Source organism: Melanostigma gelatinosum (genome assembly GCF_949748355.1).
Source record: "Melanostigma gelatinosum genome assembly, chromosome: 1".
Taxonomy (NCBI): Eukaryota; Metazoa; Chordata; class Actinopteri; order Perciformes; family Zoarcidae; genus Melanostigma; species Melanostigma gelatinosum.
The window spans coordinates 1,971,866-1,997,161 of record NC_136634.1 but is presented as its reverse complement, the minus strand read 5'-3'; the positions used below and the strand labels follow the sequence as shown (position 1 = coordinate 1,997,161).

Sequence of the window (25,296 nt, the reverse complement as noted above, 5' to 3'; positions counted from 1 at the left end):
GTGAAGCCCACCTCTGTGGTAACGTGCAGCTCGTCTCACCTCTGTGTGACTCTCCAGTGTCATCCGTCGCAACATTTCCTCGCCAGGAAGCCGGAGCGGTGAACAGAAAACCGGTCAGAAACTGAAGGAAAGGTGAGTTCAGGTGCGTCACGTGCAGCCGGTTATCAATAATCGATAAGTTACGTTAACGTGTGTTAAGTATGAGAGTGACGTCAGTGTTGACCAGACCCCGTAGTTACCCTAACTGACCCACGTGGTTGTTGTGTAGGTTAAAGCCACACAGACGACTACGAGCTACACCAAACTGCATTTACATGTTTTACAGATTGAAACCACGTGTCTGCAGGTTTCAGTGTTGACTTCACAGTCAACGTGCATTAGTTTAAAGTTGGTGCACTCAACAGGTTACATGTTACTGTTGCATATCGATTCCTGCAGTACTTATGTGTGCAAATGTGCCTGTGCAACTAAATATTCACTTTATGTAAAACATAGTTTTGTTGGAAAGTCTTACATTTGGGTTCAAGGGTTCCCAACATGTGGATCAGGACCCCCTCAAGGACGGGCAAGATATATCTGAGGGGTATTGCAAGACGCTTAAAGGTGCCATTGATAGCATGTAGCCGAGTAGTGTGGACGCGTACTCTAAAAGTAGCAAAAGAGTAACCCTGTTTTTCATGTAGCTGTGGGTTAGGTTACATTGTTTCAGGATCAGAAAGCATCCCCTGCTTTATGGTCTGTGTGACTCTAAATGGACCATAATGTACTAAATGAACATCATGCTGTATTGAAGAAGACTTGAAACTGGAGATTGAGACATAAACTCATGTTTACAATGTTTACTGAGGTAATAAATCAAGAGAGAAGTAGAGTCATTTTCTCATAGACTTCTATACAACCAGAGGAGTCGCCCCCTGGTGGACACTAGAGAGAATGCAGCTTTAACACATGAAGCATCGGCTTCATTCTGCAGAACCGGAGGTTGCCGCCTGTTCGTACCAGTGCTAGCTGAGCTTAAACGTTCCCATTGTAAGCAATTTACCGGCATTGAAAAACAGTTACTGTCTGATCGGGACCAGACTGTGGAGTTTTACTGCAGTTCTGTCTCATCACAGTTTTTCTGGTCAGTCACTACCAGCCGCTCGTCAGCAGCAACAGAGACACGCCCACATTTCCAAAGATATTAGTGACCTTATTGCGTAATTGCTTGTAAGTAAGCCATGAATCAGCATGCACTTTAAAATCTGGTTTGAGACTCTGTGTCTTTGTCTCAAAGCAGCGGGCGGGGACATCATGTACAGACTCCTCAGCCGACAAGGGAGGAGGACGCGGAGCTGCCTCGCGGGCCAGAGGCGCTATGAGCACCAGCGGGCCGTCATGGCCATCCGCCGCGAGGACGTCAACCCCTGGGAGAGGAGGGCGCCGCTGGCCCCGAAACACGTCAAAGAGCTCACCACCGCCGGCGTCAAGGTCCTGCTCCAACCGTCCAACCGCAGAGCCATCCACGAGAAGGTGAGCGGTTAGGAGGCTTCTCTTGCTGTGGAAGAAGTAGTATATGAAGTAGTATGTCGCAGTATAAGAAGTAGTATATGTAGTAGTACGCATCTAACACTTACACGTTGCTTTATTTTACTCATACATTATATTACTGCCACTAATTATTATTATTAAAACAATTGTGATTAATACTATAATACTTTTTCATAATAATATTAAATTATTATGATTATATTTGTTGTTATTATTATTTATTATAATTATTACAATCTTTATCATACGTATATTTATTATTAGTAGTAGTAGTAATAGTATAAATATATTGTATTATTGTTATTATATTTGTATTTATTATTATTAAATTGTAAAAAATATTTATTATATATATATACTGTATATCAGTTGCCATATTCTTTAATTTCTATTATATATATGATTAATATTACTGTATTATTACTGTACACACTACTGTAATAATACATGTGTTAAAAGTGGTGTTATGTGTAATATTATATTATCATATTACATTATTATATGTAATATATATATATATACTGCACATATATGATACATAACACCATATGCTTAATGCATGTACATGCATATTGTGGTTCATATTAATTAATTAATTAATTTCATTGAAATAGTTCTTGATGTGTTTCCTGACGTTCTTGAATTCAAGATCTCACCCAAACACAAATAGAAAGGTTAGAGCAGTGCGAGTGCTTCCTGCTCAGCCGTCTGCTTCTGTCCCGTGTGGTCAGAACTACATGAGGGCGGGGGCCGTCCTGCAGGAGGACCTGTCCGAGGCCTCTCTGATCCTCGGGGTGAAGAGGCCGCCGGAGGAGAAGATCCTCCCCAGGAAGACGTACGCTTTCTTCTCCCACACCATCAAGGCCCAGGAGGCCAACATGGGGCTCCTGGACAACCTGCTGAAGAAGGTGAGCGCGCTCAAAGGTCCAGAGAAAGTCCTGCAGGGGTCCCGACCCCGATACGGAACACGCATAACATAACGGCCTGTTTAATCATGTTGGGACTGCTGTGTTTGAACTGTTGGAACAGATGGAACTGACTCCTTCAGCCACATTTAGAAGACTGTCTTTACTCTCTGTCTCTGTTGCACCGCTGACTGTTTGAAAGAAGTGGACGTAGTCATTTAGTACATTATGGTCCATTTAGAGTCACACAGACCATAAAGCAGGGGATGCTTTAGGGCGGGGCTACACGCTGATTGACAGGTCTCTACCAGAGACGTATACGCCGTCTCTCCGTCACTCCTCAGTCCAGATATGGTCACTTCCTGTTCATCGGTTGCAAAAAAAACCAAGATGGCGTGGGGCGTAATCCAAGATGGCGACGGCAAAATCGCCGAACTCGAGGCTTCAAAACGTCCACAAACCAATGAGTGACGTCACGATGACTACGTCCACTCCTTATGGACGCAACATGTGAACTCATAAAGCTTTTCTTTTTCTGAGAAAGTCAACACAGACAGATGGTTATACTGCAAATATATAAATATAAGTAGTTCAGTCAGAGGCTCAGTCCGCATTGTGTTACCTCCTTAACCAACATTGATTTCATCCTCAAGATGTAAATGTTCATGCAGCCACGCAGGAAGCAGCAAAGGGCTCGTTCCCAGTGGAAACCTGCTAACTAGCGGTTAAAGAGCAGGTTCGTGTTCTGCAGAGTCTGTGTCTGTGTGCGTCTGCATTTAACTTTCACTTTAACACGATGAGGTCTGTGTCCTCAGGATGTTCGTCTGATCGACTACGAGAAGATGGTCGACGCCAACGGCTTCCGGATCGTAGCGTTCGGTCACTGGGCCGGAATCGCAGGTACGAAGAACAAATTAATAAAAACCGTTTGGCAGCAGCAACGTGCTGCTGCGGACGTACTTCAGACACCTGAAAGAATCCATATCAGTTTCAGTGAGCGCTGTGCGTTCACCTCTTTAGCTCGATGTCTGGCAGACCTTTCTGAAGCTGAGACCCTTTAAAACAGGAGCGTCTTGTTAGACGAGGCCCACGGTGAAAGCAAATACTTCATATCAAAATAATGTTTATCTTTCTGAACCACAAAACCCACGGGCGGGATGGAAACGCAGGTTTAAATGCTGGAGAAGACGGTCCTTGAACACATCGCATGTGACGAACGCTTCCGTCAGAAAGAGAAAATGAAACGAAGCTTAAAATAGTGATGTGTCATCAAGAACATTTTATTCTACATGTCTCATTTGGATATTTATATCATCGTATTGAAGCGTTGATCTGTGTTTTCTCTTGTTCTCGGAGGAATGATCAACATCTTGCACGGTTTGGGGCTTCGCTTCCTGGCTCTCGGCCACCACACGCCCTTCATGGTAAGAGAGCGCTTCAGACAGAACTGTAGACGTGAGAACAGCTTCCTGTTCCCTTCACGTGACTCTCATCCCGTCACTTCCTGTCTCTCTGCCGGTCACAGCACATCGGCATGGCTCACAACTACCGCAACGTCAACCAGGCCATCCAGGCAGTGAGGGATTGTGGGTATGTGATTTCCATGGGGCTCATGCCCAAATCCATCGGCCCCGTGACCTTTTGTTTCACCGGCACCGGCAACGTCTCCAAGGTACAGCAACTAGAAACACGCACACTCACGCACACTCACAGAGACCTGGATGCCGCTCGGGGTGTTTTGGGAATGAGTTTTATGTTCCTCTGTGGTTCCTGCAGGGAGCCCAGAACATCCTCAACGAGCTTCCTGTGGAATTCGTTGAGCCTCACGAGTTGAAGGACGTCTCTGAAACAGGAGGTACGTCGTCCCTGTGCTGGTTTCTGTGTCGGTGTTATTGTACGAACCCGACTGATCATATAGTCGTATGAACATTTCCTCTTGGCCTCTGCAGTGGTGGATGAATGACGCAGGAAGCTCGAGCTGGTCCTGAACCAGTCTCAGTTTAGTCCTGGACCTAGAGTGAAACCTAGACGAGGTACACTGTGCACCTCGGACAAGTCCTCACGGAGGGTTTTTTGATGAACCGTCGTCTTCTCCTGGTGTCGTCACAGCGACCGGCTGCCCTGCATTACAAACTTTGCCCTCCTTGTTTATCTGTCTTCACCCAGAACCCAAAGCCGCTATGCTGGACTCCCTGTCTCACGACAATGATACCGCCCACTATCACCGCATGAGAAGCTACATTATATTAGAACTGACTCGAATCTCTTGTAGTTCATCAAACTATTGTCTGAATCTGGTTTCTGTGTGTTTGCGTGTAAACACAGTCAGTATATAGAGAGTAATATTTATGTATTTCTTCTCTATAATTTCACCTGTAATTCTTGTTTTTTGCACAAAAGTTCTTAATTAAATGAGTAAATATGAAGTGTTTTTTATTTGTCACGTATTTAATTCAAACATGATTACACAGAAATAAGCCACATGTTGTTGTGTAATACAGACTATTTATTTACAGTATGTTGTTGTTTCCTCTGTGAGATATGACCAAAGTGTACGCCACCGTTCTGAGCCGACATCACCACCTGATGAGGAAGAGCGACGGCTTCTATGACCCCATGGAGTACGAGGTCCACCCGGAGCGTTACACCTCGCACTTCAGGACCAGCGTGAGTCACCAGCTTCTATCCCACCGCAGTTACACCACCACCGCAGTTACACCACCGCAGTTACACCACCACAGTTACACCACCACAGTTACATCACCACAGTTACACCACCACCACAGTTACACCACCACAGTTACACCACCACAGTTACACCACCACCACAGTTACACCACCACAGTTACACCACCACAGTTACACCACCACCACAGTTACACCACCACAGTTACACCACCACCACAGTTACACCACCACCACAGTTACAACACAACACCACAGTTACAACACACCACCACAGTTACACCACCACCACAGTTACACCACCGCAGTTACACCACCACCACAGTTACACCACCGCAGTTACACCACCACCACAGTTACACCACCACAGTTACACCACCACCACAGTTACACCACCACCACAGTTACAACACACCACCACAGTTACACCACCACCACAGTTACACCACCACAGTTACACCACCACCACAGTTACAACACACCACCACAGTTACACCACCACCGCAGTTACACCACCACCACAGTTACACCACCACAGTTACACCACCACCACAGTTACAACACACCACCACAGTTACACCACCACCACAGTTACACCACCACAGTTACACCACCACCACAGTTACAACACACCACCACAGTTACACCACCACCGCAGTTACACCACCACCACAGTTACACCACCACCGCAGTTACACCACCACCACAGTTACACCACCACCACAGTTACACCACCACAGTTACACCACCACCACAGTTACAACACACCACCACAGTTACACCACCACCACAGTTACACCACCACAGTTACACCACCACCACAGTTACAACACACCACCACAGTTACACCACCACCACAGTTACACCACCACAGTTACACCACCACCACAGTTACACCACCACAGTTACACCACCACCACAGTTACAACACACCACCACAGTTACACCACCACCACAGTTACACCACCACAGTTACACCACCACCACAGTTACACCACCACCACAGTTACAACACACCACCACAGTTACAACACACCACCACAGTTACAACACACCACCACAGTTACACCACCACCACAGTTACACCACCACCACAGTTACACCACCGCAGTTACACCACCACCACAGTTACACCACCACAGTTACACCACCACCACAGTTACACCACCACCACAGTTACAACACACCACCACAGTTACACCACCACCACAGTTACACCACCACCACAGTTACACCACCACCACAGTTACAACACACCACCACAGTTACACCACCACCGCAGTTACACCACTGCAGTTACACCACTGCAGTTACACCACCACAGTTACACCACCACAGTTACACCACCACAGTTACACCACCACCACAGTTACACCACCACCACAGTTACACCACCACCACAGTTACACCACCACAGTTACACCACCACAGTTACACCACCACAGTTACACCACCACAGTTACACCACCACAGTTACACCACCACCACAGTTACACCACCACCACAGTTACAACACACCACCACAGTTACACCACCACCACAGTTACACCACCACCACAGTTACACCACCACCACAGTTACACCACCACAGTTACACCACCACCACAGTTACACCACCACCACAGTTACAACACACCACCACAGTTACACCACCACCACAGTTACAACACCACAGTTACACCACCACCACAGTTACACCACCACCGCAGTTACACCACCACCGCAGTTACACCACCACCGCAGTTACACCACCACCGCAGTTACACCACCGCAGTTACACCACCACCAGTTACACCACCACCAGTTACACCACCACCAGTTACACCACCGCAGTTACACCACCACAGTTACACCACCACAGTTACAACACACCACCAGAGTTACACCACCACCAGAGTTACACCACCACCACAGTTACAACACCACAGTTACACCACCACCACAGTTACACCACCACCACAGTTACACCACCACCACAGTTACACCACCACCACAGTTACACCACCACCACAGTTACACCACCACCACAGTTACACCACCACCACAGTTACACCACCGCAGTTACACCACCGCAGTTACACCACCGCAGTTACACCACCGCAGTTACACCACCGCAGTTACACCACCACAGTTACAACACACCACCACAGTTACAACACACCACCAGAGTTACACCACCACCACAGTTACACCACCACCACAGTTACACCACCACCACAGTTACACCACCACCACAGTTACACTACCACCACAGTTACACCACCACCACAGTTACACTACCACCACAGTTACACCACCACCACAGTTACACCACCACCACAGTTACACCACCACCACAGTTACACCACCACATTTACACCACCACCACAGTTACACCACCACCACAGTTACACCACCACCACAGTTACACCACCACAGTTACACCACCACCACAGTTACACCACCACAGTTACAACACCACAGTTACACCACCACCACAGTTACACCACCACCGCAGTTACACCACCGCAGTTACACCACCGCAGTTACACCACCGCAGTTACACCACCGCAGTTACACCACCACAGTTACAACACACCACCACAGTTACAACACACCACCAGAGTTACACCACCACCACAGTTACACCACCACAGTTACACCACCACCACAGTTACACCACCACCACAGTTACACCACCACCACAGTTACACTACCACCACAGTTACACCACCACCACAGTTACACCACCACCACAGTTACACCACCACCACAGTTACACCACCACAGTTACACCACCACCACAGTTACACCACCACAGTTACACCACCACCACAGTTACACCACCACCACAGTTACACCACCACAGTTACACCACCACCACAGTTACACCACCACCACAGTTACACCACCACAGTTACACCACCACAGTTACACCACCACCACAGTTACACCACCACAGTTACACCACCACAGTTACACCACCACCACAGTTACAACACCACAGTTACACCACCACAGTTACACCACCACCACAGTTACACCACCACAGTTACATCACCACAGTTACACCACCACCACAGTTACACCACCACAGTTACACCACCACAGTTACACCACCACCACAGTTACACCACCACAGTTACACCACCACAGTTACACCACCACCACAGTTACAACACCACAGTTACGTTACACCACAGTTACACCACCACCACAGTTACACCACCACCACAGTTACACCACCACAGTTACACCACCACAGTTACACCACCACAGTTACACCACCACAGTTACACCACCACAGTTACACCACCACCACAGTTACACCACCACAGTTACACCACCACAGTTACACCACCACCACAGTTACACCACCACAGTTACACCACCACCACAGTTACACCACCACAGTTACACCACCACCACAGTTACACCACCACAGTTACACCACCACAGTTACACCACCACCACAGTTACACCACCACAGTTACATCACCACAGTTACACCACCACCACAGTTACATCACCACAGTTACAACACACCACCTGCTGCTGTCCGTCCCCTCAGAGGACTATTTCCAGTCATCAGCACTAAACAGCTGTTGTTCTCACAGAGCTGTGATCGGGTTCAACTTCTGTGATCACAGAAGTTGAACCCGTACATCTACCTGATCAATACTGTACTCACAATGTCCTTCACATCAGAGGAACCTTTTACAACACTCTGTTCGTTGGTCTATAAATAGTTAAGTACAATGAGTCAGAGTCCACACCGATGTCTTCAAATGTCTCGTTTTGTCCGACCAACCGCCTCAAAATAATGAATTTAAGATTATATTTAAAAAAAAAAGTAAAATCTGCTAATATGTCATTTTGAGGTGTTTTTGCTTAAAAATAGTTATTTAAATACTCTGTTATCAGTTCCTGTCGTCCACCTGTGCGCCGGTCTGCGTCTCACTCATCACTAGCGGTGTGTCCTCTTACCCGTAGGTGGCGCCCTACACAACCTGTCTGATCAATGGTATTTACTGGGACCCCCAAACCCCTCGACTCCTCAGGCGACTGGACGCCCAGAAGCTGATGCGACCCAAGACCTCCCCCTCCGTCACCGAGGGCTCACCGGGGCTGCCTCACAAGTACGAGTCCCGGCCTCTCCGCTCGCTCTGCTCGCTCCCATCACGAAGACTCAACCGCAGACGTGCAGCCTGGAATCTTTCCACTGAAGGCTTTTGAACTCGCACAGACGCCCGAGTGAGCTCGGCCGCGTTCACGTCTGCGTTTGTGCAGTTTGGACTCTTCTCATTTGATTTGATGCCACGAGCTAAAATAATGTCGGCGAGATAACTCTGTATCTACTGCAGACAAACCGTTCTGACATCGTGTAACTATTAACCGACCAAATGTAATTAGTAATGGAGGGGTGTGTGTGTGTGTGTGTGTGGTGCATGTACAGCAGTGCAGTGTATTAGCTGCTGTATCTCCACAGCGGTCAGAAGTCCCGTCTGTATCTTCAGTGGTGTTTGCAGAGGGACAGTGACCTCTGACCTCTCTATCTACAGACTGCTGGCCATCTGTGACATCTCCGCTGACACCGGGGGGTCCATCGACTTCATGAACGAGTGCACCACCATCGATAAGCCCTTCTGCATATACGACGCCGACCAGCACATCGATCATGACAGGTACGGTGGTACGCACACCTGCATGATTCAAATGCTGCGTTTCTTCACTCAACTCTCCTACAGGCTGCTGTCACACATTACAGCTGTAGTGGTGTAACGTACTGATCCGCCTCACAGTTAACCGTCACAGTGTAGATCAAGTTTCACTGACGATGGTTCTCCTCCAATACTCCGTAGAACATGTGTTTCTAGTGCACCGCTAACGGCTAACCAACGGAGGTTCACTTCAGTTACATCATGATGCCTTCAGGCTCTGCTCAGTGAACATGAGTACTGGCTGAAGGTACATTATAACGTTATCGTGATGTGTTCACTTGTCATCTGTAAAGTATAGTTTTGGTGATAAACTTAAATACACACAGTAGTTTGAAGGAGATGTTTTTACAGCAACATAAATAGATATTTAGATAATATTCCTAATCATTTAAATTGTGTGTTTTCATGAAGAAAAAAACACTCAACTAAAACTTCTACAACAAAGTGAAAGTATGACATTTAGTATTTTCGATGGTTTACTGACTTCAGTGCGGTTGAAATGATTTTTGGGACACAGTCTGGATCCTTGAAGACCAGCTGAATATATAATATGGTAAAATGAGAAAAGATATTATCTTTATCATCTTGATTTTACATTATTCTGTCACTTGTTGTATTAGCGGTCAGGTTTGTATTCTCACCTTTGGGTGCTGTGGTGATATTGCATCTGTATTGTTTCCTGCATATAGTCTGAAGTGCAGACGCGTGTTATTTATGTGTGAACATAAGTAACGTTGACGCTTCTCGTCCCGGCAGCGTGGAGGGAAACGGGATCCTCATGTGCTCCATCGACAACCTTCCCGCTCAGCTGCCCATCGGAGCCACGGAGTACTTCGGAGACCGACTCTTCCCGTACCTCTGGGAGATGGTACGACGTCCGGGGTTCAATGTGGGCTGAGAGCAGCGCGCTGGTGACCTGGGTAAAAAAAACACAGACGTGACTTTTAAATATAGTTTTGTGTCGTCATCAGCTGCCTTCAGACGCCACCAGACCGCTGGACGAAGAGGACTTCAGCCCGCAAGTCCGAGACGTGAGTCGTGTTGAGCTGTTCGGTGAAATGTGTCACTGTATGTGTCAGATCTGCTGGTTCTTACATTTCTTTCATGTGAGATCAATTCATGACTCAGCAAAGTTGTCTCACGATGTCAAGCTGATATTAGTAAAAATTGACAACGGATCGTGTTCTTTCGAGGGTTTTTAAAAAATAAGCACATTTGACCCATTGTTAGCCTGCAGATCAAAGCACCGGCCATCTATCCAAACATATGTTCATAGGTGGCACCCTTTGCTTTCCATGATGGAAACTGTCACTGGTGTTGAAGTCTGATTTCAAAATATATATGATTATGTCAATATCACAATGAGAAACAGCAATCCAGCAAATTCGAATCACTTTTCTCGTCGCAGTTGTAAACAAAAGGTGTTTCTGAATTCATTCAAATTAACCCAGAAATTAAAAGTGAACAGATTTGACACACTAATATAATCTTTACTTAAAAATCTATTGCAACTGAAGTTTACTTCAAACTGACTGCTGCCTCTCTGCTGCATGAATTGATCCAGCGCTTGATTGTTTATGGATAGATTTTGGGTGCACTGTCACTTTAAATACAGCCAGGAAAATACAAACACAGTCTCCGTAGCTTTCATCACCGAACATCTTTACTTATTTATTTGACACAACTTATTTTGCTCTCGTGTGTTTACGATTTGTAAAATACCGAATCTTTTCTTTTGTTCCTGAAGGCCGTCATCACATCGAACGGAGTCCTCACCCCAAAGTTCGAATACATCGAAAAACTTCGAGAAAGAAAGTAAGACTTGTTCCACACTGAGTTTTATGTTTTACATGGACGTCCAGTCGGTGCTGATGATAAATGTAGTCAGTTGAAGCTTTATTGACCCAGACAGCTGATTTCTACCTGCTTGCGTGTACCAGGATGCATTAACGCTAGCCATATCGCTAGCTCGGCTAACTTCTTTTTACTCCAAGAAATACAACTAAATATCAGAATCCGCTTAAACACTGAAGTGTGTCCTCTGCACTCATCTTTCGGGACGATGTTTATTATAATACAAGCAAAGGGAACACGGTAGTTCTCAACCACTGGTCCGTGGGCCCACTGGTGGGCGTTCCGAGCGCCATCTAGTGGACCGCGAAGGCACTGATAAAAGGTTGGATTAAATAAATAAAAAAATATGATTGTTTTGGGTAATATTCAAAGCTCGTCATTTTTATTCCTGTGCTCAAGTATTTACATAAATAAATAAAAAAAGTCTAATAAAAATGCGTAATTTCAGTGACCAGTTACTGTCAAGTCAAACGGGGGTTTTCTTTTATGTAAATAGAAACAATATAAATAACTGAAAGGAATTTAAACTAATGGTAAATAAAATAATCAATGAAGCAGTTCGTAAAGGGATCGATACTGACTGTGTGTGTTCGGAGGGAAAGCAGGGCGGAACCAATCTGCCTGGAGGTGTATATCACCAGTGACGCAGTAACACACTGTGTCGCAGAAAATACGGTCCGAAAATTGGACAAGCAAGTACCATCGAGATCGTATCGGGTGGAGATCTGCGGACGTCACTGCATGACTGACGAGTCGGAAAGGTCTGGAGAGGCAGCCGGTAAGAGAGCGGACTAGACGTGTTGCCTCACTTTGTCTGTGGCTTTGAAACACGTTTCGCAGACGGGTCTCTGTAGGTCAGTGGGCTTTCCTTCACTGTCTGCAATATAACCAAAGTACTTCCAGATGATACGTCTGGCATCTTGTTTTTCAACAGGGCCGAGGACGGTCGGTAAAAGCTCGTGCATGTCTCCCCTGTGATCACTCTGTGAGTGAGCGCTGCCTGTTGCTGTTGTAAAAGTCTGTATCTGGTCGGAGCTCTGCTCACATACCTTCAGCATGCACTGGGCTGTAGCTGTGTGCATATATTCTGCTGTGATTGCAGTCTGCCTTTTGATTCTTGGACAGTTTGGTGTTTTTCTTGGAGGCTAAATTTAGCTCCGTGTTTGGTGTCAAAGTGCCGACATGAATTGTATCCTTCATCACCGACACGCCTCATAACACAGAAGACAGACCCGCTGTTCTCCTTGAAGCACAAACATGTATTCACTTTCACATCTTTCATTACATTTTCTTCCCTCTGCATCAATTTTCTCTTCGTGGACATTTTGGGATTATTTGTGGATCTTTTTCAATCGTTGGAAACCTTTTCGGGCTGGTGCCTCTCCTGTCCACCTGTTGTGATAGTTTTAGTGTCGGTACACAGACAACATGCTATCTCATCATTTCAACTTTCTATCTCATCATTTCGACCATGGGGATACTTTTATTTTCAAGTCTAACTTTTAATTATTTTTTCCAAAAAAAAAAATATATATATATTTTGCTGGCGGATTCGCGGGCCACATAAAATGAGGTGGCGGCCTTGAGTTTGACACGTGTGCTGTAGGGGGTCCCTGGCCCCTAAAAGTTTGAGAACACCAGTGCCAGTCCAATACCAATACCTGCAGAACTAATGACATCAGCCTCAGCTCCACTCTGTGCTTAGTGCTAAGTTGCAAATGTTAGCATGCTATGATGCTATATTAAGATAGTGAAAATGACCTGTTAACCACCAGCATATTAACATCGTCCATGCTAGCATGTTAGCATCTAGCATGTTAGCATCTACCGAACGTGCTTAAACACAACCTCACAGAGCCGCTAGCATGGCTGCGTGCTGTTGTTTCTTTAGCTTTGTTAGCTTTATAGATAGCACATTTTATAACTCATTAGCAGCCAGAGCTAGTGTTTTTTTAGGGTTGGGAAATCAATTAGAAAACAAATTAATCACACATTATTAGTGCCACTAATTTCTTATCTTTACTTTTGATGGAGCTATGCTAGCAGATTCCCCCCAGTTTCCAGTGTTTGTGCTAAGCTACGCAAAAGTTGTCCTGGTCCTCAGAGATGATCTTCTCTTCTGACTTCTTACAAGACAGAAAACAAATGATTCATCTGCATGTTTGTTGTTTACTTGAAATCCTCATCGGCATTCTGTTCCTTTTTCATTTTTCATCTTTTTTTATTTTAATCTGCTTTGATTAATTTCTCAATTGATTACACATTTAGCGTCTTCGACTTTGCTGCTTAACTGCAGCTTCAGTCAATGTTGCTGTTAAAAAAAACATTTTAATGAGCTCGTCATATCTAATCTGATAGCCCTTAATCATGTTTGTTTCTTGAGATTATTAACATTCAGCTTCTTGAGACTCCAGTGTTTTCTTTTGCACAAAGAAGAGTTCGGCTCGCTCATATTTAGGCCACCTCTAAGACGCGATGACTTTTCTTCCTAATTGATCTTAAGTATCATTTTTCCAGACAAGCCATGCCACCAAATCTTAATCCTTTTGATTGAGTTTGTCTCCTTAAGATATGTAAACTGAGGGAACGTCTCTTTTCTTTCTTTCTTTTTAATTAAGAGGACGAGGCTCGGCGCCGGGCGGGCCGCCGGTCAGACCTCAAGCCAGTCCGCGCCGCGACCCGTGCATGTGTCGCGTCCAATTAGACCAAAGCTAACGAGTCCAGGGGTCTGACTCCTGTTGGGGGGGGGGGGTATTAATGCCACAGGTCACTTGGGGTGATGCCTCCATTATGGTGGTGTTGTTGTTCTGGTGTTGAGATAATCCAGCATGCAGAATCACAGACTTGTAAAAAACAACTGAATGAAGTTGTTTGTAAGAAGAACTCTCGGTTTAATTAAAGGAGAGCTTCAGTGGACTCACTCGGCCTTCAGTCCCACTGTGGTTACGTACTACGACTTCATCAGACACTTTAAACTGGAAACATTGGTGCTGAAAAAGTGGAAACACGGGTAGAAAACATTAAATATGTATTTGTACAGTTTGGCTTGTTCATGAAAAAAAATGAGGAAAATGACAAAAGTTTACGAACAAAGTAATAATAATTGTAACATTTAATTTAATAAATCAAATTTATTATTATTATTATAATTGATATTTTAGGATTTTAAGGTTACTCATTTCCCCCTGCTAAATATTAAAATAAATAATTTAATACCAGTGTATGAAAATGTGTATTAATACAATCATGTCATTATTTTTACTTTATTTTTATTGTTGACTTTTAATTAAATATGAACTATTATTAAGGTACATTTTTGATCAAATTGTAATCTTAATATTTAATGTGAATTCATAACACCTGTTCGGTTTTAATTAGTGACGTAATTATAATAATTATTTTTTGGATGATCACAACCTCATCATCACTACGATACTGTTTTGATTTGTGTTCGATGAGAAACGCTTCTCTGCCACTTTGACTTTGTACACATTGCATCATTACCATGATGTTAAACATCGACCTGAGATCTACGCAGGAACGTTTATATATTAATAAACTGATGTAGGAAGTTTAAAGCAACAGTTAAAGTAAAATCAACAGTTACATCACTGGTTCATTCAAAGAACTAAATGTCGGGGACATTTAACAATCTAAAAATGAACTAAAGGAATGACATATTTAAACAATATTAAAAACAAATGTTTTTATGAATAAGATTCATTTTATTTCTGACCAAAACCAATATATATATTCATAGATGATAGATAAACACACAAACGGGTATACTTTTGCTTTTTCGACTGAGGTAATATGCAGGACACCATTTTTGTCCGTGAAGTAACTTTACTCAAATTAAACAAAGAACATTTTCATTATAGTCCAAAGTTTTACTTTTAGAGAAATGGCAAGCGAATGTTTAAATAGTTTAAATTGGATACAGCAGATCAGAAGAAGCGGCTGTGGTTAAAACACAATGTGTGACGGGTCAGTTGAGTGGATGCTTGATTTACTTCTGCTCAGCCAGAAAGACTGCAACACATGTGGGTGACTAGTTACCATCCAATCATTAAGGACCACATGTTGATCAACGTTGAAGAAATATTTTATTTTATTTATTCAATTCAAATCCAGATTTTGCTTGTGGTGTTTCCATAGTTTTGAAAACTCATGTTGTTTATCCACATTGTGGAACTGTGTGTAGGTTAAAGTAGAACAGCTTGTCAGATGAAAACGTAGTTATTGATTAAGCTCTGAAGCGCGTCTCAGTCGTGTCTCATGTTCTTCAGAGAGAAGGCTCAGATCATGAAGAAGACCGGGATGAAGCGCGTGCTGCTGCTGGGCTCAGGATACGTCTCCGGACCCATCGTCGAGTATTTGACCCGCGACAAGAAGACGCAGGTCACTGTGGGTGAGTGTCTGAAACACTGAAGACTTACAAGTGACATGAGTTTAAATATGTAACAACATCAAGTGAGTTCAAAGGTCCGCTTTGTCTCTCTGACTCTGGCTCGTGTGAAACTTCAGTCACATGATCGTTGAAATGCCGTCTGTTAGTTTGGTGCTTTGCGTGAAAGTAAGTACAATAACTCAAGTACTGTACTGAAGTACAAATTCATGGTGCCTTTAGTTGAGTATTTCTATTTCCTGCTACGTAAACTCAGAGATACATGTTGTACTTTCTACTGTACTACATCTCAGAGGTACATGTACTTTTTACTGTACTACATCTCAGAGGTACATGTTGTACTTTTTACTACATTTGTCTGAACGCTTTAGTTTCTTTTCAGATGTTTTTTGAATTGTGGTTCAGTAGAAGTATAAAGTGGCATAAAATGGAAATTCTTAAGTAAAGGTACAGTTGAGTAAATATACTCTTCAACACTGCAAAATGGAGATGCATCACAGTTTGTAGTGAGTCGTATCGTTGATCCCAGAAGAAACGTTTTCAGAATGAGCTGACGTGACTTTCCTTCTGTCAGCGTCTGTACTGCTGAAGCAGGCAGAGGAGCTGGCGGCCAAATATCCCAACACCATCCCCATCATGCTGGACGTCGGCAGCCAGGAAGGACACCTGGACTCTCTGGTCAAAGATCATGACTTGGTCATCAGGTACAGCATGGACCGCAGTCACGCTGGACAACAGAATATGTTGTCACACACACATGTTGTGTACATAGTGTATGGGCTAGTTAATGGTGTAGTGTACAGCCGAGTGTACGTATTGTATGGTGTACTTTATGGCACAGTGTACGCTGTAGTGTACGCCGCTCTGTTGATAATGTACGGTGTAATGTACAGCATACTGTGCAGTGTAGTGTGCGGCGTAGTGTACGTAATATACGATGTACTGTACGGTGTGCTGTACATAGTATACGTTTCAAATTAGCATAACTGTCTTCAGTTGGTCTAATCATATTGTATCTGTCCGTATTAAAGAAAAATACCAGGTACCATCCACAACTTTTACCAATCGGAAACCAAAAGATATATACGAATAATCCATGGTGAATGGATCGGCGCCTGTCCTGACCTGTCCTCCTCCCTCTGCTCCTCAGCATGCTGCCGTACGCTCTTCACCCGCTCATCGCTAAGCACTGCATCAGGAGGAAGGTGAACATGGTGACAGCCAGCTACCTGAGTCCCGCCATGAAGGAGCTGCAGAGCAGGTGATGTGCTTTAACAATGTAAATGTAATCAGTCAGAAACAATCTGTTTCTTTTATCATGTGTGTAGAACATCTTTAAATATCCAAGTAATATTTTATATAATATTTGGCTTAAAACGAACTCACAATTAAAACAGTGACAGAACACGACCAAACTAACTTTTATTTATTTTTTTGCAGAAAACGACATTGTAAACTAGTAAACTGGTTTAATCAGGTGATGAAAATGTATTTTACTGTGCCTTTAATCAAGATATACGGTACTAAAGATTGTTTTTGTGTGTCAGTGCGGAGGAGGCCGGCATCACCATCGTGAACGAGATGGGACTGGACCCGGGTATCGATCACATGCTGGCCATGGAGTGTATCGATAAGGCCAAAGCCGACGGCTGCACCGTGAGTCAGCGCTCACTGTGTGTGTGTGTGTGTGTGTCGTGTGGCGCTAATTTTAACTGAATTTCCACAAGAAAAAGCAAATGCTTTATAATGAAGTTATAATGAAGGTGTAATGAAATTGACGGTGTTTCAGGTGGAGTCCTACAGCTCGTTCTGCGGCGGTCTTCCTGCTCCTGAATGTTCCGACAATCCTCTTCGCTACAAGTTCAGCTGGAGTCCGTACGGCGTCCTCCTCAACACCATCAGCCCCGCCATCTTCCTCAAAGACAACCAGGTACGGAGGCCTCAAAGGACCAGACAACAATATATTTGTTCTGTAAATCTTTTCCGGCGCTTTAAATGAAGTAGCGAAAATGAATCTGTGTGTGTCGTTCAGGTGGTGAGCATCCCGGCTGGCGGCGCTCTGATGGAGTCCAGCACGCCGATGGATTTCTTTCCTGGTTTCAACCTGGAGGGATTTCCAAACCGCGACTGCACCGAGTACGCCGAGTCTTACGGCATCCAGACGGCACACACACTGATCAGAGGAACACTGCGCTTCAAGGTACGACACACACACACATACAGACCCCTGCAAACTTAAACTATAGGCTGTCTAATACTTGCATTATTTTATTGTAAGAATTTTCAGCTTTACTTAATTAAGTAAACTAAGCTTGTGGTGTGATTTCAACATCAACACATAAAGGAACACTTCATCCTTCAGTTTATCACAAACATTCAGCATCAACACATAAAGGAACACTTCATCCTTCAGTTTATCACAAACATTCATCATCAACACATAAAGGAACACTTCATCCTTCAGTTTATCACAAACATTCAACATCAACACATAAAGGAACACTTCATCCTTCAGTTTATCACAAACATTCAACACCAACACATAAAGGAACACTTCATCCTTCAGTTTATCACAAACATTCAACATCAACACATAAAGGAACACTTCATCCTTCAGTTTATCACAAACATTCATCATCAATACATAAAGGAACACTTCATCCTTCAGTTTATCACAAACATTCAACATCAACACATAAAGAAACACTTCATCCTTCAGTTTATCACAAACATTCAACATCAACACATAAAGGAACACTTCATCCTTCAGTTTATCACAAACATTCATCATCAACACATAAAGGAACACTTCATCCTTCAGTTTATCACAAACATTCATCATCAACACATAAAGGAACACTTCATCCTTCAGTTTATCACAAACATTCAACATCAACACATAAAGGAACACTTCATCCTTCAGTTTATCACAAACATTCAACATCAACACATAAAGGAACGCTTCATCCTTCAGTTTATCACAAACATTCAACATCAACACATAAAGGAACGCTTCATCCTTCAGTTTATCACAAACATTCAACATCAACACATAAAGGAACACTTCATCCTTCAGTTTATCACAAACATTCATCATCAACACATAAAGGAACACTTCATCCTTCAGTTTATCACAAACATTCATCATCAACACATAAAGGAACACTTCATCCTTCAGTTTATCACAAACATTCAACATCAACACATAAAGGAACACTTCATCCTTCAGTTTATCACAAACATTCAACATCAACACATAAAGGAACACTTCATCCTTCAGTTTATCACAAACATTCATCATCAACACATAAAGGAACACTTCATCCTTCAGTTTATCACAAACATTCATCATCAACACATAAAGGAACACTTCATCCTTCAGTTTATCACAAACATTCAACATCAACACATAAAGGAACACTTCATCCTTCAGTTTATCACAAACATTCATCATCAACACATAAAGAAACACTTCATCCTTCAGTTTATCACAAACATTCATCATCAACACATAAAGGAACACTTCATCCTTCAGTTTATCACAAACATTCAGCATCAACACATAAAGGAACACTTCATCCTTCAGTTTATCACAAACATTCATCATCAACACATAAAGGAACACTTCATCCTTCAGTTTATCACAAACATTCAACATCAACACATAAAGGAACACTTCATCCTTCAGTTTATCACAAACATTCAACATCAACACATAAAGGAACACTTCATCCTTCAGTTTATCACAAACATTCATCATCAACACATAAAGGAACACTTCATCCTTCAGTTTATCACAAACATTCATCATCAACACATAAAGGAACACTTCATCCTTCAGTTTATCACAAACATTCAACATCAACACATAAAGGAACACTTCATCCTTCAGTTTATCACAAACATTCATCATCAACACATAAAGAAACACTTCATCCTTCAGTTTATCACAAACATTCATCATCAACACATAAAGGAACACTTCATCCTTCAGTTTATCACAAACATTCAACATCAACACATAAAGGAACACTTCATCCTTCAGTTTATCACAAACATTCATCAACACATAAAGGAACACTTCATCCTTCAGTTTATCACAAACATTCAACATCAACACATAAAGGAACACTTCATCCTTCAGTTTATCACAAACATTCAACATCAACACATAAATGAACACTTCATCCTTCAGTTTATCACAAACATTCAACATCAACACATAAAGGAACACTTCATCCTTCAGTTTATCACAAACATTCAACATCAACACATAAAGGAACACTTCATCCTTCAGTTTATCACAAACATTTAACACCAACACATAAAGGAACACTTCATCCTTCAGTTTATCACAAACATTCATCATCAACACATAAAGGAACACTTCATCCTTCAGTTTATCACAAACATTCAACATCAACACATAAAGAAACACTTCATCCTTCAGTTTATCACAAACATTCAACATCAACACATAAAGGAACACTTCATCCTTCAGTTTATCACACACATTCAACATCAACACATAAAGAAACACTTCATCCTTCAGTTCATCACAAACATTCAACATCAACACATCTGGAGATACGTGGTTTCACCTGAAGAGGAAGGGGATGAAAAACTGTCAGACAAATGTAGTGAAGTGGAAGTATGTTGTGTCCCTGTAAATGTGTTCATTGTGAATCTTGGCTTGTCCCAAAGGGCTTCTCAAAGGCCATGAGTGGGTTTGTCAAACTGGGTCTGATCAACAGCGAGCCCTGTCCCATCCTGAAGCCGACTTCGTGCCCTGTGTCCTGGGTAAGAACCTCCGCTGAGGATCCATTGTGTGCAGAGTGTGCTTCTTTCTTCAGTCTGTCATTAAGGTTCAGAAAACTGTTTCGCAGCTCTTCCACTTGAAGCGTCTGTGGGTTTGCTGAAGAGTCTATTACTGTCAATAGCTGCTTGTCAAGATCAAGGCTGCAGTGAGCCAAGGCTCTCCCACACTCATGAGTTTACAGCAGAATGTTTGTCGTCTTTGATCCCTTTGAGATGAAAGAGAAACACAGAGCTGCATGTTCATCAATAGCATGATTTGCTATTTTATATCACGCCACTTGTGTTTCTGAAAACACTCTTGAATATCTTTTCTATCTGGAAACGAGATGCAAAGAAAAAAAGAAAAATGTTGCCTCGTTAAGCCATTTTTTTAAATGTCTAATCTCCATGTATGAAGAGAGGAGTAGGAGACAGTTAAGGAGGTGATGATAAGATCCAGTGTAGGAGCTAAAGAGGAGCTAGGAGACACACTAGTAGCTAAAGAGGAGCTAGGAGACACACTAGTAGCTAAAGAGGAGCTAGGAGACAGACTAGTAGCTAAAGAGGAGCTAGGAGACACACTAGTAGCTAAAGAGGAGCTAGGAGACAGACTAGTCGCTAAAGAGGAGCTAGGAGACACACTCGTAGCTAAAGAGGAGCTAGGAGACAGACTAGTAGCTAAAGAGGAGCTAGGAGACAGACTAGTAGCTAAAGAGGAGCTAGGAGACACACTAGTAGCTAAAGAGGAGCTAGGAGACACACTAGTAGCTAAAGAGGAGCTAGGAGACACACTAGTAGCTAAAGAGGAGCTAGGAGACAGACTAGTAGCTAAAGAGGAGCTAGGAGACACACTAGTAGCTAAAGAGGAGCTAGGAGACAGACTAGTCGCTAAAGAGGAGCTAGGAGACACACTCGTAGCTAAAGAGGAGCTAGGAGACAGACTAGTAGCTAAAGAGGAGCTAGGAGACAGACTAGTAGCTAAAGAGGAGCTAGGAGACACACTAGTAGCTAAAGAGGAGCTAGGAGACACACTAGTAGCTAAAGAGGAGCTAGGAGACAGACTAGTAGCTAAAGAGGAGCTAGGAGACACACTAGTAGCTAAAGAGGAGCTAGGAGACACACTAGTAGCTAAAGAGGAGCTAGGAGACAGACTAGTCGCTAAAGAGGAGCTAGGAGACACACTCGTAGCTAAAGAGGAGCTAGGAGACAGACTAGTAGCTAAAGAGGAGCTAGGAGACAGACTAGTAGCTAAAGAGGAGCTAGGAGACAGACTAGTAGCTAAAGAGGAGCTAGGAGACAGACTAGTAGCTAAAGAGGAGCTAGGAGACACACTAGTAGCTAAAGAGGAGCTAGGAGACACACTAGTAGCTAAAGAGGAGCTAGGAGACAGACTAGTCGCTAAAGAGGAGCTAGGAGACACACTCGTAGCTAAAGAGGAGCTAGGAGACAGACTAGTAGCTAAAGAGGAGCTAGGAGACAGACTAGTAGCTAAAGAGGAGCTAGGAGACAGACTAGTAGCTAAAGAGGAGCTAGGAGACAGACTAGTAGCTAAAGAGGAGCTAGGAGACACACTAGTAGCTAAAGAGGAGCTAGGAGACAGACTAGTAGCTAAAGAGGAGCTAGGAGACACACTAGTAGCTAAAGAGGAGCTTTATGAAACAGTATATGAGCTGAAGGAGGTCTTTATGAGACATTCTTGGAGCGAAAAGGGATCTTAGGGAAACAGTTTAGGAGCTAGGAGATTTTATATATGTTGTAACATGTTTTAAATGTATGTTTGGAGGAGCTCTAGTAAAAAGAGAAACTGATATGTCCTCTACAGAAAGCGCTCCTCTGTAAGCTGATGGGATTGTCCTCTTCTGTTTCCCACGACGCCTTTGAAGAAGCTGTATTTGAACGCATCGGAAAAGACGACTTTGTGATGGACACCCTGAGATGGTGAGAGACTGAAAACTATTTAGGATTTAGGATTAGGAAATGTCTAACATGTGGGAAGAAAAACAGTTCCTCTCTGAACCTCTGTACTTAAGATACAATACCATCAATGAAATCTCCTGTTAAGTCAGGGAACATCTGGAGAGTCAGAGTCTACAAAGGCAGAGCTTAAAGAGGGAAGAAAGAGGTTTGATGTTTCCAGGTTGTCTGGTAAACTGTGTCACAGATTATCATTGTTGTCCGTATTCTTTGCCGTAGCCCCGGCGTGTTCTATGCTCCTCGGTAGCCGGTCATATCGATCTCTAAGAGGCAGTTTAGCCTTGTGTGCTCTGATCAATTTGGCATGCAGATAACACACCAGTCATAATTTAGTTTCAATAAAAACCTTATTTGATCCTGGTGATATTTTACTAACTTTTTGGAAGAAGTAAATAACACGAGTAACAGACGAACCAGCTTTAAAAGTGAGAAGTTTTCTGAAAGGTACCTGATACTTCTCCATGTGGTGGTGGACGGTGGAATCGAATTAGTAATTCATCATTTGGTCAACTGTGGGGAAACACTGTGGTTCTAAATCCGGTGTAAGTGCTTTGGATGTCCATCTTGTCCGTGCTTCTCAGCGGCAGATTGCTGACGTCTGTTGCTCTTCAAAGTTAGCGTTGGTTCTGTGGAATGATGGCGGGCTGAGAACAAGGCCGAGGCTGCTCCTCTTCTGCACACTTTTCCACTTCCCCCTCTTTTGTTTTGAAGTGGTGTAGCGCGCACGCTCTTCAGTTTAAACCAACTTTTTTCCAAAAGGTCTCTTCAGACCAAGGCCCCCGTGCCGCCATTGTTCCGCCTGCGAGGGCGGAATGAGGGGCCTCGGCTGGCATTGAAACGTGAATTCCTCCGACGGTAAAAGTGAACCGCTGGAAACATTCCAATCCGTGCAGTTAAAAAAAAAAAAAGAGTAAAAAGCCAAACGAAGCTCGAGGTTCAAATTAAATGACTTGTTGTTCATTTATTCAATTCCCCAGCAACGCAGCGACAAAGAGCAACTGCTCATCTCTTTAGACTTAGCCAAGGATGTGTGGGCTGCTGCTCCGAACGCCGCCGGCGTGTTAAAGCAGAGTCGTTTCTTCTCTTTCAAACCTTTGAAGCGGCTTTGTGAAGGTTATTCTATTGTGAGGGAAAAAAGTCATTTTTTTGTCTCCGTGTTCAGGTTTGGGATGCTGAGCGACAAGTCGGTGGATCACGCCGACAGCGTTCTGGCCGCTCTGGCGAAACACCTGGAAGCTAAATTATCCTTCGGTGAGGCACATTTTATTACTTAGGAACAAGTACTACATGTAATGCCGCTGGTTTTAACAGACGACATCACATCGCCCCCGATCCTGGCTTCTCTTCATCGGCTCCCTGTTCAGTTTTCCTATTTATCCTTTATTTATCATGGTTTAACTTTTACCTTTGTTTGCACTTTGTAACCGCTGTTTTTAAAGGGTGCTGTGTAAATAAAGTTATTATTATTATTATTATTACAATAAACCAGGACATTAACGACTGATGGCTTTCATCCCTTGGTTAGATAAGTCCGAGCGAGACATGATCATCATGAGGAACGACATCGGGCTTCGCCACCCGACCGGCGAGCTGGAGACCAAACACATCAGTCTGGCGGTGTACGGCGACCCCAGCGGCTTCTCCGCCATGGCCAAGACTGTGGGTTACCCAGCAGCCATTGCTGCCCGCATGGTCCTCGATGGTTAGTGACGTCCGTCTGGAAGATTGTTTCTGTCTCAAGAATTTAAGTAGAAATGAAATAACAAAAAGGTGTGCATGCATTTTATTTCTTTCTGCAGGTGAAATCATTACGAAGGGACTCGTGGTGCCGATGACGAAGGACATCTACGGGCCGGCGCTGGCCTGCCTGAAGGAGGAAGGACTTCACTTCATGTCCAAGAGCACCCTGCAGGAGTAGAAGCTCGAGCCTCCAGAGAGAGCAGATCAGTAATCACTGTAATTAATATTCAACAAACCCCAGAGAACATTTATTAACATAAAAACACATGCAATCAACTGCCTCTTCACCGACTTTATCCAAACTGGATCGGTCGAAAGGTTGAAGGGAAAAAAAGCCAAATGTTTCAATCCCCAGAAGTAATATTTTATTGTGCTCAAATTAAATGTTATAATCATTTCGTGATGTTTTAAAGCTGTTTGTAAGTTTTAGGTCAGAAGCAGTAAAAGGCAGCAGTTCAGATCATATTCATTAATTAATCTGCAGTTTAATATTAACATTCTGAGTTTATCTATTGTGTCAGAGAAAGGTTCTTCTGTGAAGATGTGTAAAAGCTCGAGTGGTCCAGCACTTTAGGCGTTTTAAAAGCACAAACATTGTCTCATTAATCAGGTCAAACTACTGTAGAAACTCTTGCTGGTAAACTATTCCCGGAGACTTGATAGTAAATTCTGACATCCAACATAAAAACCATTTGCTAATTTC

General features: G+C 43.5%; 1 protein-coding gene across 3 annotated transcripts; it reads left to right on the top strand.

Annotated features, from left to right (window-relative positions):
• aass (aminoadipate-semialdehyde synthase) lies at window positions 1–24,869 on the top strand. Of its 3 annotated transcripts, none has more exons than XM_079274311.1 (24): window positions 1–132; window positions 1,280–1,512; window positions 2,262–2,438; window positions 3,251–3,335; window positions 3,792–3,859; window positions 3,961–4,107; window positions 4,212–4,290; window positions 4,975–5,102; window positions 9,093–9,238; window positions 9,662–9,784; window positions 10,577–10,688; window positions 10,792–10,851; window positions 11,568–11,635; window positions 15,964–16,085; window positions 16,657–16,786; window positions 17,233–17,343; window positions 17,630–17,738; window positions 17,872–18,012; window positions 18,115–18,282; window positions 20,787–20,882; window positions 22,702–22,817; window positions 24,016–24,104; window positions 24,379–24,555; window positions 24,653–24,869. In XM_079274311.1, exons 2-24 carry the CDS (start codon window positions 1,294–1,296, stop codon window positions 24,769–24,771), a joined length of 2,790 nt encoding a protein of 929 aa, XP_079130437.1. In that variant the 5' UTR covers window positions 1–132; window positions 1,280–1,293; the 3' UTR covers window positions 24,772–24,869. The 3 variants fall into 3 exon arrangements, with proteins under 3 accessions (XP_079130437.1, XP_079130438.1, XP_079130439.1); XM_079274312.1 differs by having other exon boundaries at window positions 5–132; window positions 1,277–1,512; XM_079274313.1 differs by having other exon boundaries at window positions 5–142.
• Window positions 24,870–25,296: the final 427 nt, after the last annotated feature.